At 43.5% G+C, this 17030-nt stretch overlaps 1 protein-coding gene across 19 annotated transcripts in view; it reads left to right on the top strand.

Moving 5' to 3' along the window:
* Positions 1 to 17030, top strand: part of Kiaa1217 (KIAA1217 ortholog) — a 470681-nt gene that overhangs the window by 433099 nt on the left and 20552 nt on the right. For 17 of the 19 annotated variants that reach the window (XM_029470001.2, XM_029470022.2, XM_029470008.2 and 14 more), the window contains 5 exons: positions 5118 to 5293; positions 8211 to 8341; positions 9042 to 9189; positions 12334 to 12790; positions 15568 to 15751. In XM_029470001.2, coding sequence (XP_029325861.1) covers positions 5118 to 5293; positions 8211 to 8341; positions 9042 to 9189; positions 12334 to 12790; positions 15568 to 15751 — 1096 coding nt within the window. The remainder of the gene's footprint in view (positions 1 to 5117; positions 5294 to 8210; positions 8342 to 9041; positions 9190 to 12333; positions 12791 to 15567; positions 15752 to 17030) is intronic. The other 2 variants (XM_029470015.2, XM_029470054.2) reach the window with 1 other exon arrangement.

The raw sequence follows: 17030 nt of genomic DNA, 5'->3' as shown, positions 1-17030 counted from the left end.
GGAAGCCTACTGGAAGTGATGGAGATAATTACATCAGTAGCAAAGACTTCAAAAAGCACTCAGATTATTCTCAAATGTTTCAAAAAAGCATGAACCAATGCTACAAGAGATTACGGGTAGAAAAAATATGTAAGTGGAGCTTTTGATAGTTAAAGCACACACACACAGTAGGGCTGGAGTGATGGTTCAAGAACACTGTTTCAGTGGTTAAGAGTACTGGATGCTCTTCCAGAGGACCCAGGCTCAATTCCCAGCAACCACATGGCAGGTCACACCTGTCTGTAACATCAATTCCAAGAGATCAAACACCTTCACACAGACATACATGCAGGTAAAACACAATACACATAAAGTAAAAAAATAAGTAAATTTTCTTGTTTTTAAACACACACACACACACAGACAGAGAGAGACAGTATCTAGATAAAACTTGGCCACTGGCCAAGGAATGCAATAGGAAACAGCAACAGAAACCATCCAAAAGTTAAGAAGGAATTATATTGAAATAGGAAACAGCAACAGAAACCATCCAAAAGTTAAGAAGGAATTATATTGAAATCCGGTGACCCATGCAACAGTATTCCAGCGTCAGTGGGGAGAAGGAGACTATTACAAAGGAGAGTGGGTACAATTCTTCCAACCTTGATGAAGGTTATAAATCCACAAACTAAAGAGCCCAGTAAACACCTAGACTGGTAGACACAAAGGGAAACTCTGCAGAGGGTACTAGAAAACGAGGGTTAATAGAGAAGACAGGCAGAGGGAAGAGCCACTTCATCCAGGGAAACACACATCAGGATTAATACTGACTTTAAACCAGCAATAAGACGAGACAGAAATCAGTTCAATATCATCTTCAAAGGCTCAATGGGGGTGGGAGTGAGGACTCTGTAAGAAAAGAGGATAAAAAAATTAAAAGAAAGAAAAAAAGATACTTAGTGCCAACTCTTTTATGAAGTCTGTGTTACTATATCTTGGTTAGCTTTTTTGTGATGAACACCATGACCGAAGCAATTGAGAGAGGAGAGTGTTTATTTGACTCACATTTCCCAGTCACAGTCCATCATGAAGGAAAGTCAAATCAAGAAGTGAAGCAGACGCCATGGAGGAGCGCTGTTTCCCAGCTTGCTCTCTGTGGCTTGCTCAGCCTGCTCTCCTATACAAACCAAGGACCGTCGGCCCAGTGGTGACAACTGCCCACATGGACTGGGCCCCCCCACATTACTCAAGAAAATGCCCCAGAGGCCAATCGGATGGATGCGACTCCTCAACTGACACTCCCTCTTCCTAGAAGTCTCCAGTTTGAAGTAACTAGCAGCTACCCTAGGGACAAAACCAAAGGGTGGGACGTCTCAGACCAGCAGCCCTCCCAAAAATAGACGCCTCAAGCCATTAGCAAAATAATAGCAGTGAAGTTCAGTAATGTACTAACAGATAATTATCTTTTAAGTATAGGAGTGTATTAGCATAGAAATCTAAGCAGCTGTGTTCGGGCGTCATCAACAGAATCAAAAGGCACATCCTGTCAGTAAACACAGGAGACCGTTGCTAGAGCTCTCCATAGGTGATGGAGACGCAGCTGTCTCCAGGAAGGAAGAACCTTCCACAGCCCAAAGGAAGTGGTACTAGTAGTGAAACCCCACACCGAACCCCAGTAAAAGCAAGAACTCGGTGGAAAGAAATCAACTTTCACTTCTATTTTGAACTGTACTGTCTTATCAAATGCATCAAGGAGTTGAACTAGCAAAGCAAACCTGCACATTTTCCTTGCCAACAATGCAATTGCATGGGAAACCGAAAGAGGTCTACAAAAGCACTAATTAAAAATAAGCGACTTTAGCAAGATCACCAGAATTGAGTCAAATCAAACCGTTCAGTATCTCAATACAAGGGAATGTTACTCAGCCATAAAATGAACTGCAAATAGCATGGCTGGAGTCTCAAGAGCTCTGGGCTGGGCTGGGGGTGTGGCTCACAGGCATAGCAGTTGCCCAGTACATGCAAAGCCCTGAGTCCCAAGTCTGCACGGGGCCTGGGAGTACTGAATGAAAGAAGACAGACATCACGTCACAGAGAATGACTGTGTCATTCCATTTGCATGATATCCTAGGACAGGAGGAACCATTCTATGATGACAGAAGTACAAATGCTTTCTTTGGGCTAAAGGTTGCTAACTTAAAGATCATGAAGGAAATTTCTGGAGTGACAAGAAAGTATTGTCTCTCTTTTTCAATGGCATGTAGTGGTGGGCACATTTGTGGGCTCGTGGAACTGTGTCAAAATGTAAGGGTGTATGTATATCTTACTGCTTGTGTACTCTCTTTCAACAACTGAAACTTGGACCTTACCAATCCTCTCTGGCTCTGACAGCAGCTTAGGAGAGAGCTGTGGACCCACATCTCGCCCCCTGCTTTTCTTTTTGCCCTTTGCTGGGATGAACGGGGCAGTCTTATGGCCAAGACATAATAGCAGTAACAGGACAGGATAAATGGAGTAGGGAAGTGGACTAAAAACTAACTAGCTCAGCATTTCTTCCTTTGGGAATCCCTCCTCACAGGGCCATGAGAATTTCCTTCTCTGTTCCCCTCAGCTGAATCCCACAATGCCTCCTGTCAGGAAAGGAGACAAAGCCCTCAGGAATAGCTGCTTGCTCCTCCTCTACTCTGCTAACACAGTAACTCTAATATTATGTTCAATTGTCTTCTAACAAGGCATCCATAGCTGCATTAGAAATGTTACATTAGATGTATCCGCTATGTGCCAGAAAGTGTGCTCGTAGCCTGGAACAAGACTCTTGTCTAGATAGAAGAACAACTTGGGAGTCATAGTAAAATGACCTCTCTAAGCTGGATTGAGCCTACACTACCAAATAAGCCCAAACAAGTCACACGGCCTCTCAGGGGGGATTTCTACTTCCTACCTCTCAAATTCCGATTTGAAGGCCCTCCCAGCAATACTTGATATTTTGGAGAGACATGCTGCTCCAGGATTGTCTGAGCTTGTTTCATTGTGGAGTGTAAGCAGGAGGGTGTAGCAGAGAAGAGAGTGTGTACTAGCTCATGGCACAGTGATAGCAACCCTCCTTTCATGAACCCGTTAGATCATGACGCTGTCCTTGCTGGTAAAACACATTCACCCAGGAAGTTTAAAAAAAAAAAAAACATTCTGATGGTCAATTTGCCTCCAAAAGCAGTTCAATCAGTTGCTTCTCTCACAGGCACCTTAGCCTGATCCACAACCTTTACAACTACTTCATCACGTACTGCTCTGTGTCTTACATATCTAGCTCCAGTCACTGTGCCTCCATATCACTGCAGAGTCCTGTTGCATTTGCTCCACAGCCCTGAATTCAAGCCCAACTTTTCATACAAGGCAGTGCTGTTTATGTATCGTTGACCTCCATATACAGTGTCACCCATAGACCTGCCACAGCCTCTGCAGCACAGCTAGGCTGAGCTCAAGGCTCATCCAAGCTGGTGGCTCACACTCCCTAATTCAACCACTTAGAGAACAATTCTGGAGTTTCCACTGCTTTCTGTTAACAGTATGGCTGCTTAGGTTCATTTATTCAAAAGATGGTTTTGGATCCTCTTTCAAGAGCAGAAATTAGCAAGCGGGAGGGAAGGCCATTTCAGGAGGTGGAAGTAGCAGGCTCAACTGTGACAGAAAGGGGCTGGGTGTGTCAGAAAGATCAAAGGATGTTGATGTGACCATGGGAAATGAGGGAAGCATATCTGAAAAGAAAGTAGACAGGAAAGTATAGACAGCAGAGGAGGTGCATGTGTGCTCTGTACTGACTGATCCTAGAAGCACAATGAAGGCACCTTAGCAGAGCTGGGAGAACGTGACTCGGAGTCACAGAGGTCATCAAGAACGGTACACACACTTCTTTATCAACACTCATGGAACCAATAACCATAACCCATAGCCATAATCTCTTTGTCCAGTAATCACCATGCACTGACACTGGAACCCAGTGGTGCCTTTGCCTGTGACCCAGCTCACTCTTATGTCATAAGGAAGATCACAATGGGGCTTTGAAAGAGTGGCACCATGGTCAAAGTGTTCTTCCTCTCTGTGTGAAGAGATAATGGGGCAGATGACAAGAGCATCCCCAGTCCTCTGAGGTGATACCTTGTAGTGGGAAAGGATCAAGAAACCAGTGCAAACAACTGAATGTTGCTCTGGTGTTGGGGGGGGGGGGGGGCGGGGTGTCTTAGGGACAGTGGAATGAATAAAATACAATTGCTGCTGAAACTGATCAAGGGTGTTCACTTTGTGGACATATGAAAACCTAGCAACTATTGGTAAGCATCTTCTGAAGGGTAGCTCAAACTTGCATGCTCTTTGCTCCATGTGATGAAGGACCAGAGAATCCTGGGAACCGTATGGAAATTACGGACTTCATATAGCCTTTGTCAAATCCAGTGAAATTAGTCAATTCCCAAGAGCCTTTGTCTCATCCGGACTCATTATCATTGCCCCATCAATGCGTAGTGCCACATGGTAAGGAGCTGTGATTCTACACTGTTGAGACATGAAACCAAACAAACCAGAGAGCTCAGATTTGCTTTTTGAAGACATTCTGAAAAATTCCTGTCAACCCAATGGTTGTTGAGGATCTACAAGAACCTCAGAGTAGCTCTGCCAAGAGCAGATTCTACATCAGGAGAGAACAGCGAAACGGAGAGCAAGAAAGCCTATCCAAGTGTCTGGTGGGTGACAAGGACTGAAGGCCTGGTTGATCACTGGGCTTTCAATGCTAGTACTCTTGACTCCTCTCTATAAAATCGTCTGTGAGAGTTTGTGGGGGGGATGTGTGTGTGTGTGTGTGTGTGTGTGTGTGTGTGTGTGTAACAGCAGCCAAAGACTAGAAAAAACTCTACCTTTTTTTATAGGCACAGAAACTGAAGTTCAGCTGTCAGTTGCCTGACAAAACTTAGCTGTTCTCTGAGGAAGCAATCTTGTATACAGTCCTTGCTCTCTTCTCTTTCTTACTGAAATAAAGATTCAGCTGTGGGTTTTCTCTGTGCCCACTTCTGAAGACTGCAGGGCATTCAGGCTTCATGATAGCAGATAGATGAAGCCAATGGAGGCTGATTTCTTTTGTTCAACAGCTGCAGAACCAGGAGATTCTGAGGGCGATGATGAAGAAGGCTGAGCTGGAAATCAGTAGCAAAGTGAAGGAGACCATGAAGAGACTAGAGGATCCGGTACAGCGTCAGCGCACCCTGGTGGAGCAAGAGAGACAGAAGTACCTCCACGAAGAAGAGCGGATTGTCAAAAAGTTATGGTGAGTCACCCTGAGGAGAAAAACTGTCTTTGTTCACAGGGTGCCCTTCTTAGCTGGTATTTCTCTCCCTCTCTTTAATGAGCACCTATTGTGTACACTAGAGATCTGCTGAGCCTGGTATCTATTGTCCCAACTGTCCCTCCTTTAAGGTCTGGGAAACTCAGCAGTCCCCATGACAGTATGTCTCTGGGCCAGGAAAATGTGGGGCATCCTTAGAGAACCACAGGGCTGGAGATTGGCAGGAGAATTGGGTCCATGGTCCTAATCACATCTCATAGTTGAATGATATCATTCTCCTTGGCTTGGTGTCTTCTATGGGTCATACTCCTGCTTTGGAGACCTGCTTGGTACCTGTCTAGGCTGTGCTTGCTAAGACTGTAAGATCATGGGAGCCCACAATAGACCCTGAAAACCAACTCTAGAAAGTTGTCTTCTGCCTTCTGCATGCACAGTCACACATCATATACACACAACACTAATTTTAAAGTTATGGAATATATATATATATATGGATATATATATGGAATATATATATCCTTAATATTATCATATGTGTTGCTTATATATGTATATATATATGAAACACACATATATAATATATATATAGTTATAAAGTTATGGAATATATATATATGGAATATATATATATATATATATATATATATCCTTAATATTATCATATGTGTTTCTTATACCTTAAATAGACATGGACTAGGGTAACTGAGTGGATCAGTATGACAGGAGAGCGGGGTTAGGTAAGATATTCTAGAAACTGGCTCAGGGCTACTGAGAAGCAACGCCTGCTCTTTGCTGGCCCTTCCCTGTCCCTTTGCCTGTCCTTCTAAGTTCCAGAAAAGAAATACTCTGGTAGAACCTGTTAGGCTCGGGGCCTCCGAACATGAGGACAGAGGAGTGAAAGTGGGGTTTAAAGAACAGAAAAAAATTGAGTCAAGATCTTTCATGGTTTTCTACTTGGAAATAACGGGCTTCTAAAAAGAGTCAGACTAAGTTCAGTTTAACAAACAATGTGCTTCTTTTCGAAAAAGGCAGAATAAAAAGCAGCTTAAGGCCATGCTGAAATCTGGAGCCCCCATGAATGTCTGACGTCTTCTTGAGCAAAGCCTACATATTTCAAAAGCCCATTGATGACTTTCAAAAGGCCGTCTGCATTCATTTTCAGCAGCACTGTCTCTTTTTATCTCTGAATTAATAAAAGTGGCCTTCAGAGCTCGAAATAGGAATCACGAGCACGTGAATTGGCAGAATAATGGTGTCAGAGGTTCCCTGCTGCCCAGCAAAGGGAAGCAGAGTTTGGAGATCTTTGGGTTGCAGGGATATGATGCACAGGAGGCAGACTGGGTAAGAGAAACTAAAATAGGAGTTTATCTGGATGGAATGGCTTTGGGTCATGGAACATCTCCTTGGAGGACTATTTGCATATTGACCAGTTTGTGGGTGGTTGAAGGAACTGGGGGCCCTAGAGTCTTAGCTTGGAAGACCTTCATCAAAGCCTGAAAGTATGCAGGAGACTGCTTGGTCTACCAGGGAATCTCCCTCACCAATGGACCATTTAGAGGTCTGACAAGGATTGGCCCAGCTCCACCCCAAGGAGCAGCAGCTGCATGTGCCCTGTGGATATGCTCACCTAACACCAGGTGTGTTTAACAGATGCAGACCCTAACGGGGCATCCTTTCATCAGAGATTTCTGTATCAGAATGGCTGGCATCACCAAATACTTCATCCCCCTACTCAGAAGAGGTCAGATGTGTCACGTGTGACTTCATCCTTGTTGAATGTATGTCCTGCCCTGCTGGACTCCCTCCTGTGGCTGCATTAGCTCCCTTCTACTCACTCACCTAGAGGAAAGAAAGGGCCCATGTCTTCTGTGGCCATCCTCTCCTCCACTAAGGCTCCAGGAAGTACAGCCACCATTCACTTACTGCCACCTAGTGGTCTTGCATTTCTTAGCACCCTTGTCCTTGAAGAGCTTTCTCTTGAATTTGCAGGCAACTTGAAAGGATACAAGCACATCTGGGCAAATTGTTTTTGTTGTTTCAAGTGGAAGAATATAACTTGGCTGTGTTGGAGTTGATATCTGTTCTCTCTCTCTCTGTCCCTACCCCTCCATCCGTCCCTCCCTCCCTCCAGAAATCAGATCTCTAAGTGCTTAGTTGTGAGAGAAGAGAGACAGGCATTATTGATGGGACAATCAGATATACTAGAGAGAGGTTATCCATTAGGGAATTTTGAGGGCAGTTTTGCTCTCTCTTTCCCAGGGATATTTGACCATGTCAAGGGACATTCACACGTGTCACAAATTATTGGAATTTGCGATTGCTTGCTATTGCTACTCAGCAGGAAGGGGCCAGGGATGCACATCCTTTATTGTGTAAGACAGCCCTGCACTAAAAATGAAGTTATATGGTTCAAAATGTCAGGTACTAAAATTGAGAAACCTGGTTGTCTAAAGTGAGCCAACACACTTCACTGTAGTACTGGCTCATACCCCCTTCCCAGGCTACCCCCAGCCCCCGTATTCTGCCTCCATCTCTACTCTATCAGGACTTTCTTCCCTCTGTCTTTCTCTCCCTCCATTCCTGGTCACCAAGTGTGCACATTGTTCTCTTGGCTGGCACGAATACAACTGAAAGTTAAGAATGTCTCAAGTGCCCACTCCACCCCCACCCGTGACCAATCTGAACCGCAAATGACAGACACGGGAGAGCTCTCCTGTTGCTACCTTACATATCCATGCAATATTCCAAAACAAACTACTATCGACTGTGCTCCCACCTCCTCCTTGGAAGCTTAAGATAGGGCTGGGACACAGCAGAAAATGGGAGAGTCCCTGCTCCTGCATGTGTCCTTTCTGAGACCCTCCATGCTCAGTTCCATCTGCTCTCTGCCTCCCCACAGTGAGCTGGAGGACTTTGTTGAGGACTTGAAGAAAGACTCTTCCTCCACTGGCCGAGTGGTGACCCTGAAAGATGTGGAAGATGGGGCTTTCCTCCTGCGACAAGTGGGAGAAGCTGTGGCCAGTCTCAAAGGTGAGCCTTCCACTGGAAATGTGTTGCTTGGAATGTTTAAGAAGCTTTCAGCTGGGCGGTGGTGGCGTACACCTTTAATCCCACCACTTGGGAGGCAGAGGCAGGTGGATTTCTGAGTTTAAGGCCAGCCTGGTCTACAGAGTGAGTTCCAGGATAGCTAGGGCTACACAGAGAAAACCTGTCTCGAAAAACCAAAAAAAAAAAAAAAAAAAAAAAAGAAGACGCTTTCAAATCTGGACCTACTATCCGATCCTACTTGGGAGGCTGAGGCAGGAGGATCCCTTAAACTCAGTTGAGACCAGATTAGGGAAACAGTGAGACTTTGTTTCAAATAAACATGTAAATAAATAAACAATCCTTCAAACAGTAAAAGACTCATTCAAGACTTCTTAGAGGACCTTTATAAAGGATGCTGAAGATGGAAACTAAACAATACAACTAAAACTTTCCCTTTTACTGAACGTACAGATATACCAAACTCGGTGAAAACAACCCTAACTTTTTAGCCTTATCCATAATACACAGGGAATGGACCCAGAGGGACTGTGACCTTGTCCAAGGTCACTCCGTTTGACCATAAGATTTCACCCCATTGCTTCCCGACTTGGTATTTCTCTGTGCTACCTTAGGTCACAGGAGTGGGGTGGGCATTGTCACACTGCCTTCCTATTCTATAAATCACTGCTGGTTTGGCCTGTAGGAGAATTTCCAACTTTGCAAAATAAGATGCGTGCTGTCCTGCGCATAGAAGTTGAGGCGGTAAGGTTCCTGAAGGAAGAGCCACACAAGCTGGACAGTCTCCTGAAGCGTGTGAGGAGCATGACAGATGTGTTGACGATGTTGCGGAGGTAATGTCACTGTCATGGTCCTGATGGGGTGGTTTGCGGGGAGGGGTCGCTCAAAGGCTGGTGTAGAGGTCATGGGCTTTAAGAACCTACTCTTAGTATCATCATGACTTATCACTCCTTATTTATGGCATCCTGAGGAGTACCCTCAACTGTTTTAGCCCCCAAATGTTTGTTGCAATATGGCTTGAGGGTCTAATTCCTCAGCATAGACTTTTGCATTGGCTCCATCCTAGGCTTTTAAATTACTAGTCATATGTTGGGCTTTTTTATTATTATTATTAGTTGGAATACTCTGACTTATAGGTGTAAGTAATATTTTAGTTTGAATTGAGTTTTTTGTCACTTCTTTTTCTAATGTTGCTATTAGATCACATCACAGATTAAGAACACTACAGATTTTATTTACATATTTCTATTACAATTAATCATGTGTATACATGAATTAAAATAGCAAAGATTTACACACAGTATTTTCATCTCATACATATGTTGGGCTTTAATGATAGTATATGCACCTGGATTTGATCCCCACTATTATGAAGACTTAACAATAAATTTAAAAATAATATTAAATACATAAATAAGTTTTTTATTTGTTTTGTAATAGTTTATGGATGAAGAACAAACTAAAGCACTATTAGCCTCCTTCACCTTGAGGGCAAGGAGACTTAAAATCGAGACTCTGAGCCAGGTGTTTATCTACTGGAAGGGTATCTGAGAACATACTGGTCCCACCCAGGAAAGAAGCTGAGCACCCCGAAGTGGACCTGCTCATCAAAGATCATTCCTGTAAAGAGAAATCTGGAGAAAACACTGTCTGATCTGTAGCTTTCAATGAATAATGAATTTCATACCCAGCATAAGCATGCTTACAAAGCTCAGTAGTAGAACACTTGCCTAAGATGTGCTCAGCCATGAACACGAACACACACACACACACACACACACACACACATGAGAGAGGCAGGGAGGAGAGGGGGAGGGAGAAGGGGAGGGAGGGAGGGAGAGAGAGAGAGAGAGAGAGAGAGAGAGAGAGAGAGAGAGAGAGAGAGAGAGAGAGAGAGAGATTTCCTTCCAGGCAAGGTAATATATCAGGTATGTCAGAAACTTTTGTAAAAATTTTATTTCCTGGCTATAATTGCCCTGGCACAGTGGTTCTCAACCTTTGGAAGTCAAACAACCCTTTCACAGTAGTCATATTATCAGATGTCCTGCATATCAGTTATTTACATAACAATTCATTACAGTAGCAAAACAATTTTATGTTTGGGGACTCACCATAATGTGAGGAACTCTATTACAGGGCCACAGCATTAGGAAGGTTGAGAACCACTGCTCTATCAAATTTAGAAGAGAATTCATTGGCATGCAGCGAACTTTAAGGTAGATAAAATGGATTACTCATCATAGGAAGCGTAGTTGACTTCTAGCAATAACCAACCCCAACTAAGAACTCCATGAAGCAGGTATAGAGTCAACTGCAGAAAACCCAGATGCCAAAGGAATTCTAAGTCCACATGGACCATCCAGGTTCCCAAAAGGTCATTCATTTTCGTGTATCAAGTGACTTTTTTTGCTCCACGACAATAAAAATGGGTTAAAGTACTTCTTTGTTAAGCTGTTGCCCAAATGTTATAGTCCTTGAACTCTAAAATAAGCCAGCCTCATTAAAGGAAAACCGTGGCCTGGAGGGAGCAGCATTTCTTCTGGAAAACAGTTACAGGATGTTCTTATACCCAACACTGCCATCGTCAGAATTTGTCTTAGAACCAGGGAAATCAGAGCTTGAAGAAGACGGGATCACATTGATTAAGCTCTTCAAAGACTCAGAGATTGAAGCGCCCAAGAGGGGCTATCTTGCTTGTTTGTTTGTTTGTTTGTTTTGTTTTGTTTTGTTTTGTTTTGTTTTTCTAGAAAGGGTTTCTCTGTGCAGCCCTGGCTGTCCTGAAACTCACTCTATAGACCAGGTCAGTCTTGAACTCAGAGATTGATTAGCCTGCTTCTTCCTTCCTAGTGCTGGGATTAAAGTTGTCCACCACCAAGGCCCACCTATAAGAAGGTGCCATCTTTACTGCCACCAATACATTATATCGAAGTACCTGAGACTCAAAAATGGCAATGTCTCTTGAATTCTAGAACATGTTACAACTGATACAAACACAGGGGTGTGTCTACTTCCAAAGATCTACTGTATTTTCTACTGAAGTCTGTGTGGGAATGGACACATTGCTTTGAATGTCTCCCAAAGAGTCAGGCAAGGTAGTACATACTTAAAATCCCAGCCCCACAAGTTCAGAGTCAGGAAGTCAGACTGTCTCAAAACCCAATAAATCAGTTGTAGAACACTTGTTTGAGGTCCTGGGTACCACCCCAAGCACTGCAAAAAAAGAAAAATGAGACCACCAAAACAAAGGAGGATGGGGGTCTAAACATACCTCAATTTATAGTCATGGTTGTCCTTGAATTTGAAGGACTTAATTGAGTCCACTTAAAGGGAAAGATAGCCACAAGGTGATAATACACACTGATAAGTCTCATAGTCCAAGAAGAGTTGGAAGGCTTGTAGAAGCTTCTGAGTGAGAACAGAGTACATTTGGGGGCATCACAGGCAAGGTCACACGGAGGAGTAATTATTACTAGACGTGTGTTCACTTCTACTTACCAACACCAGTAAGGGGCTAGTCTCAGTCTGGACACAATACCATTACCATAAAAGAGACTATCTCTTGGGGCTGATAGCATGGCTCAGCGGGCAAGAGCACTTGCCACAAAACACGAGGATCCGAATTCAGATCCCTAGAATCCATGTAGTACCAGGTACAAATAGCATGAGTCCATCTATGACAAGATGGGAGATAGTGTCTGACTCCACACACACATGAACAAAGACAGACAGACTCTCTCTCTCTTTCTCTCTCTCTCTCTCTCTCTCTCTCTCTCTCTCTCTCTCTCTCTCATCTTTCGAAGGAAGAACTACATAGCTTTGGAAGGTTGTCAAGGTAACCCTCACCCCTGAACTGCTCCTGAGTTTTTTAATGTTTTCATCTGAACTGGTACTGAAGCATGGTACTCAGATATATCACAGAGAGGGCATGGAGGGAGAGTCGGCACTGTTTAACACTGCTGTGCATGATTTTTTTCTAGGCATGTCACTGATGGGCTCCTGAAAGGCACCGATGCATCCCAGGCTGCACAGTATGTTGCCATGGAGAAGGCCACAGCTGCAGAGGTCCTGAAGCATCAGGAAGAGACAGCCCATGCCCCTGGGCAACCCCTCCACTGCAGCACTGGAAGCCCTGGCGATGTGAAGTCAGAAGTGGTGCCCCTATCCACCATGACAGTTCACCATGTACAGAGCTCGCCTGTGGTCATGCAACCTTCCCAGCACTCCTCAGCCTTGATGAACCCAGCCCAGAATTTGGCTGGAGGAACCAGACCTCACACAGCCAGCCCTACAGCAATCACACAGGAAGTAACCTCTGCACAGTCAGCTCCAGCCCCCCAGTCCCCTCAGACCCCAGTGAATGGTTCCTCCATGCAGAGCTTGTTCATTGAGGAAATTCACAGTGTGAGTGCCAAGAACAGGGCAGTGTCCATTGAGGTAGAGTCCTATTTCCATTTCTCACAATCCTATAAGTATAGCCCTTTCATGCAAGGAATTTATATTCTAATTGTTGTGTATTTAAATACCAATGAATGTATATGCAGTGTGTGTGTGTGTGTGTGTGTGAAATAGGACTGTGTATTCACATGAATACACTATGAATCAAATATATACTTTGACTAAAGATAGCTTTTTATTGATATTTGGGATTTTGTTTGTTTTTAGATTTTTGTAGAAAAAAGAATACAGTTTAGGGTGAGAGAAAGGCCATCAGGTGTGAGAAGATGACCTCTAATCTGGAGTGCTGGTAAATGTCGAATAGCCAGCTCTCATGGAGAAAGACCTAACAGGAAGAATCTGCCAGTACCCATGAGTGCAGATCTGGGAACTGGTATGCTCATATGAGGTGGCTGAGTGTGGGCTTACAGAGAAATGGAGCAGTGAGTTTTCTGAGCCAGTGTATCCTCAGCCACCATGCTAAAGGCAAACTTGGAAAGGGTTTGCCTCTGTCCTGAAAGTCACTAGAGCCTGTGTAAACAAGGAAAGTGCTGTCTTAGTGTGCTTTCTGCTGCTGTGATGACTAAAAGCAACTTGGGGAGAAGAGGGTTTATTTAGCTTCCAGGTCCTGGGTCACAGTCTACTGAGGGAAGTCAAGGAAAGAGCTCAAAGCAAAATCCTCAAGGCATGAGCTGATGCAGAAAGCATGGAGGAGCACTGCTACTGGCTTGGACGAGCACCCCTTCATGGTTTGCTCTACCTACTTTTTTATACACCCCAGAACCATCTTCCCAGGAATGGCACAGCCCCCAGTGATCTGAGCCTTCCCACATCAATGATTAATTAAGAAAATGTCCTACAGATTTGCCTACAGGCAATCTTATGAAGAAATTTTCTCAATAGAGGATCCTCTTCCCAGAGAACTCTAGCTTCTGACAAGTTGACAAAACAAAAAAAAAAAAACAAAAAACAAAAAAACCAAAACCCTAACCAGGACAGGTGTTGAGGAGGATGTTCTAGAGAACAATGCTGGAGAAGGAAGGCTGAAGCCAAAAAAGTAATGACTGATGTTCTCTGGGGAACATTTTAGGGATACACAGAAGATCTGACCATTGACCTTTCAAAATGGTATCTTTAGAAAATAACCCAGAGATGTTGCATAGAGTTAGGATGGTGTGTCTGAGTTAGGAGGGAGCTGACTGGGAAGTTTTTGTAGCAACCTAAGAATGAAAATGGAGCAGTGGACATCATATGGAATTGCAGCAATAGGAAGGCTTAAGCAGGAACTTTGGGATTTGGAGGGCAGCCTGGTTTACACAGTCAGATGCTGAGGTGCCAATTGGACAACAAAGCCTTTGCCCAGCATATGCTGGTTTCTGGGTTCCCCATCACTAAAAAAAAAAAGTCACATGACATTTTAAAAAATCATACTTTTTAAAATATATTTTGTTTCCCTCCCTAGCTCTCTCCTTCCCCTAATTTCAGAGTCTTTCCTCCACTCTGTCACCAGCAACCTGGTCATACCTGACTTTCCCTGTCTTACACGTGCTTCCCTGTCTCATGCATCACCAGGATAAATTGGGGTGTGTTTGGATGCCATATTAAAACTGCTATGGCCACACTCATGTAGCCTCTAGACGTGGAGTAGTTTTCAATCCACATGTAGTATCTGCATCCTGATAGATGTCACCTGTTTCAACATTGCTTATTGAGGAAGGAATGGAAGGCAGTTGGTGGACTATGACTCTGTCCCCAGCACTGGACAGGGGTGAGGTGTAGGAAGGTTGCATTCTCTTACATAAAGGATATCAATGTGGCATTTTTATTTCATAAACATCTACTAATGAGCCTGATGGGCATAATTATCAATAAGATGTACATATTTCAAGTTGTGAAAGGATACTTAGGAATTCTCTCTGAAGATGCCTAGGGCCGTCCTTATCCCTGGGCCACTGCCAAATCGGGTGTGTTTTATTCATTCACTGATCCCTACTATCCCTCATAGGTTCTGGGTCACCAGTGAGCCAGGCTAATCTGTTTATGGCTCACCAAGTACATGCCAGGTGGTCAGTGCTAGGGAGGAAAACACAGGAGACTGGCGGTGGAGGAGGGGAAGCATAAGTATAAGGGTGTTTTAAAATACTTACATGCATCTTTATCGTGAAACTTGACTATAAATGGTCTAAGCAAATACCATTTTATAAGAAGGGATGACCCAGATGTCATATAGTAAATATTGAGCAGAATTAGAATTGAGACAAAGAATTTTTCTTGACCTCAATTTATTTTTGCAACTGATATATAAAAACATAAAATTGTACATATTAATAGGGTACCATATGATATTTCAGTACTTGAGTGCATTGTAAAATCAAGACATAGATTTATACTGTGGTTCTTAGTGAGTGAGTGGGTTTGTGTTTCTGTTTTTTAAACACTCCTTTTGCAATGAAAGTTAAATTTAGAAAACAAAGTTTTATAGTAGAAAACACCTTTGAAAAGCAGCATCCATACCCATTTTAATTTAGCATTGGCAGAAGTGTATGGGAACTGCGGAGTGGCCACCAGTGGCAGGTTTGAGCTTCTGAGATAGCTTTTCTGTGGATGAGTGTCACCTTGGCAATGTGATAGAAATGCGGTGACAGGCAGACTCAGATGGACAACGGCATTGTCTCATGACATGCTGTCATACACCCCTTCAGCACTTCAGTATGAACTCTCTCACCTAAATCTTCTCTCCAGTTTTTAAGCTGTCTGTAATTGTTGTTCTCCTTCAGAAGGCAGAAAAGAAATGGGAAGAAAAAAGGCAAAATCTGGAATACTACAACGGAAAAGAGTTTGAGAAGCTGCTGGAAGAAGCTCAGGCCAACATCATGAAGTCAATTCCAAACCTGGAGATGCCCCCAGCTTCCAGCCCAGTGTCAAAGGGAGATGCGGCGGGGGATAAGCTGGAGCTGTCAGGTGAGAACCAGCCCACAGAAGGCCTTGTAGACATGTTCACGCTCACTCTCCTCAATTCAGAGTCTGTTACCACAGAAGTTTCTGTGGGATAAGAGGACCATGTCTTACTTTCTGATGGATATCCCTGGCTCAGAAGACAAAGTCACTTGCCACCAAACCTGATGACCCAATTTCATCCCCAGAACCAATGTAATAGAAGGAAAGAACCAACTCCTCCAAGTTGTCTTCTGACTTCCATGTGTAGGCCATAGATCTCTCTCTCTCTCTCTCTCTCTCTCTCTCTCTCTCTCTCTCTCTCTCTCTCACACACACACACACACACACACACACACACACTACAATCTCTTTACAAATAAACTTCCTGAAGAAATCAAGACACTGGAGGGGTAGTTAATTCTGAGCCAGCTCATCATATTTCTACCTTGTATAACTGCCCTCCTTGTTACTAATCTTTTCTCAATCTGTCAGTGTCACATATTCTTATAATTGTTCCTTATTTACATAACTCAAATACACCACACATTTTGGGATAATGTCTTAATTTTCCTTTTCACCTTGATATTAAAAACTTCCTGCATAAATTATTCAGTTACCACCATGAATGTTTTTATTCAGTATATTGCTTTTTCTTCCTTTTTAAAAATATATTCTTGGAAGTAGTTCACTGATGCAAGGGCACCAAGAATATGTAGCAGTCACCTGTAGCTGTTATTGCTGGTTTCTGTGTGTGTGTGTGTGTGTGTGTGTGTGTGTGTGTGTGTGAGAGAGAGAGAGAGAGAGAGAGAGAGAGAGAGAGAGAGAGAGAGAGAGAGAAATATCATTGTACAGTCTTATAAAATCGTAGTAGGTATATTGTTAAGCTACATAGATAGTGAGAAGGATGGGTAGATATGAAGTACTTTTTGAACATTGAATCCTCAATCATTGTTAAATAGAAATCATTCAGTAGGTAGTTCTTTAAAATAGCAGGGAAAGATTCATTGAAGAGTATTACAATGAATAAGAGAGAAGAATCTGGGGTGGAAAGATCCTTGCTAAGCCAACACCAAGAGTGTCTACTAAAACTATGTTCTGTGACCAGGTCAGGGTGCGGCCAAGAAAGAGGATAAAGGGGCCTAACTGAAGCTTAGTCAACGTAGAGATTTTGCTCTCACAGACCAGTGGGAAGACAGACCTGTCCTAGGCTGGTCAGCCAGAAGACAGACCTCTGTTGTAAGCCTTCACAATCCATCCATCCCTGGATGGATGCTCAAAGCCAAGACAGTCCTCCCAGTTGGGC

Source organism: Mus caroli, unplaced genomic scaffold (assembly GCF_978045245.1).
Source record: "Mus caroli unplaced genomic scaffold, Mus_caroli_1 scaffold_2, whole genome shotgun sequence".
NCBI lineage: Eukaryota > Metazoa > Chordata > Mammalia > Rodentia > Muridae > Mus > Mus caroli.
Note: the sequence above shows the minus strand (reverse complement) of the source record. Positions and strands in the feature narration are given on the sequence as shown.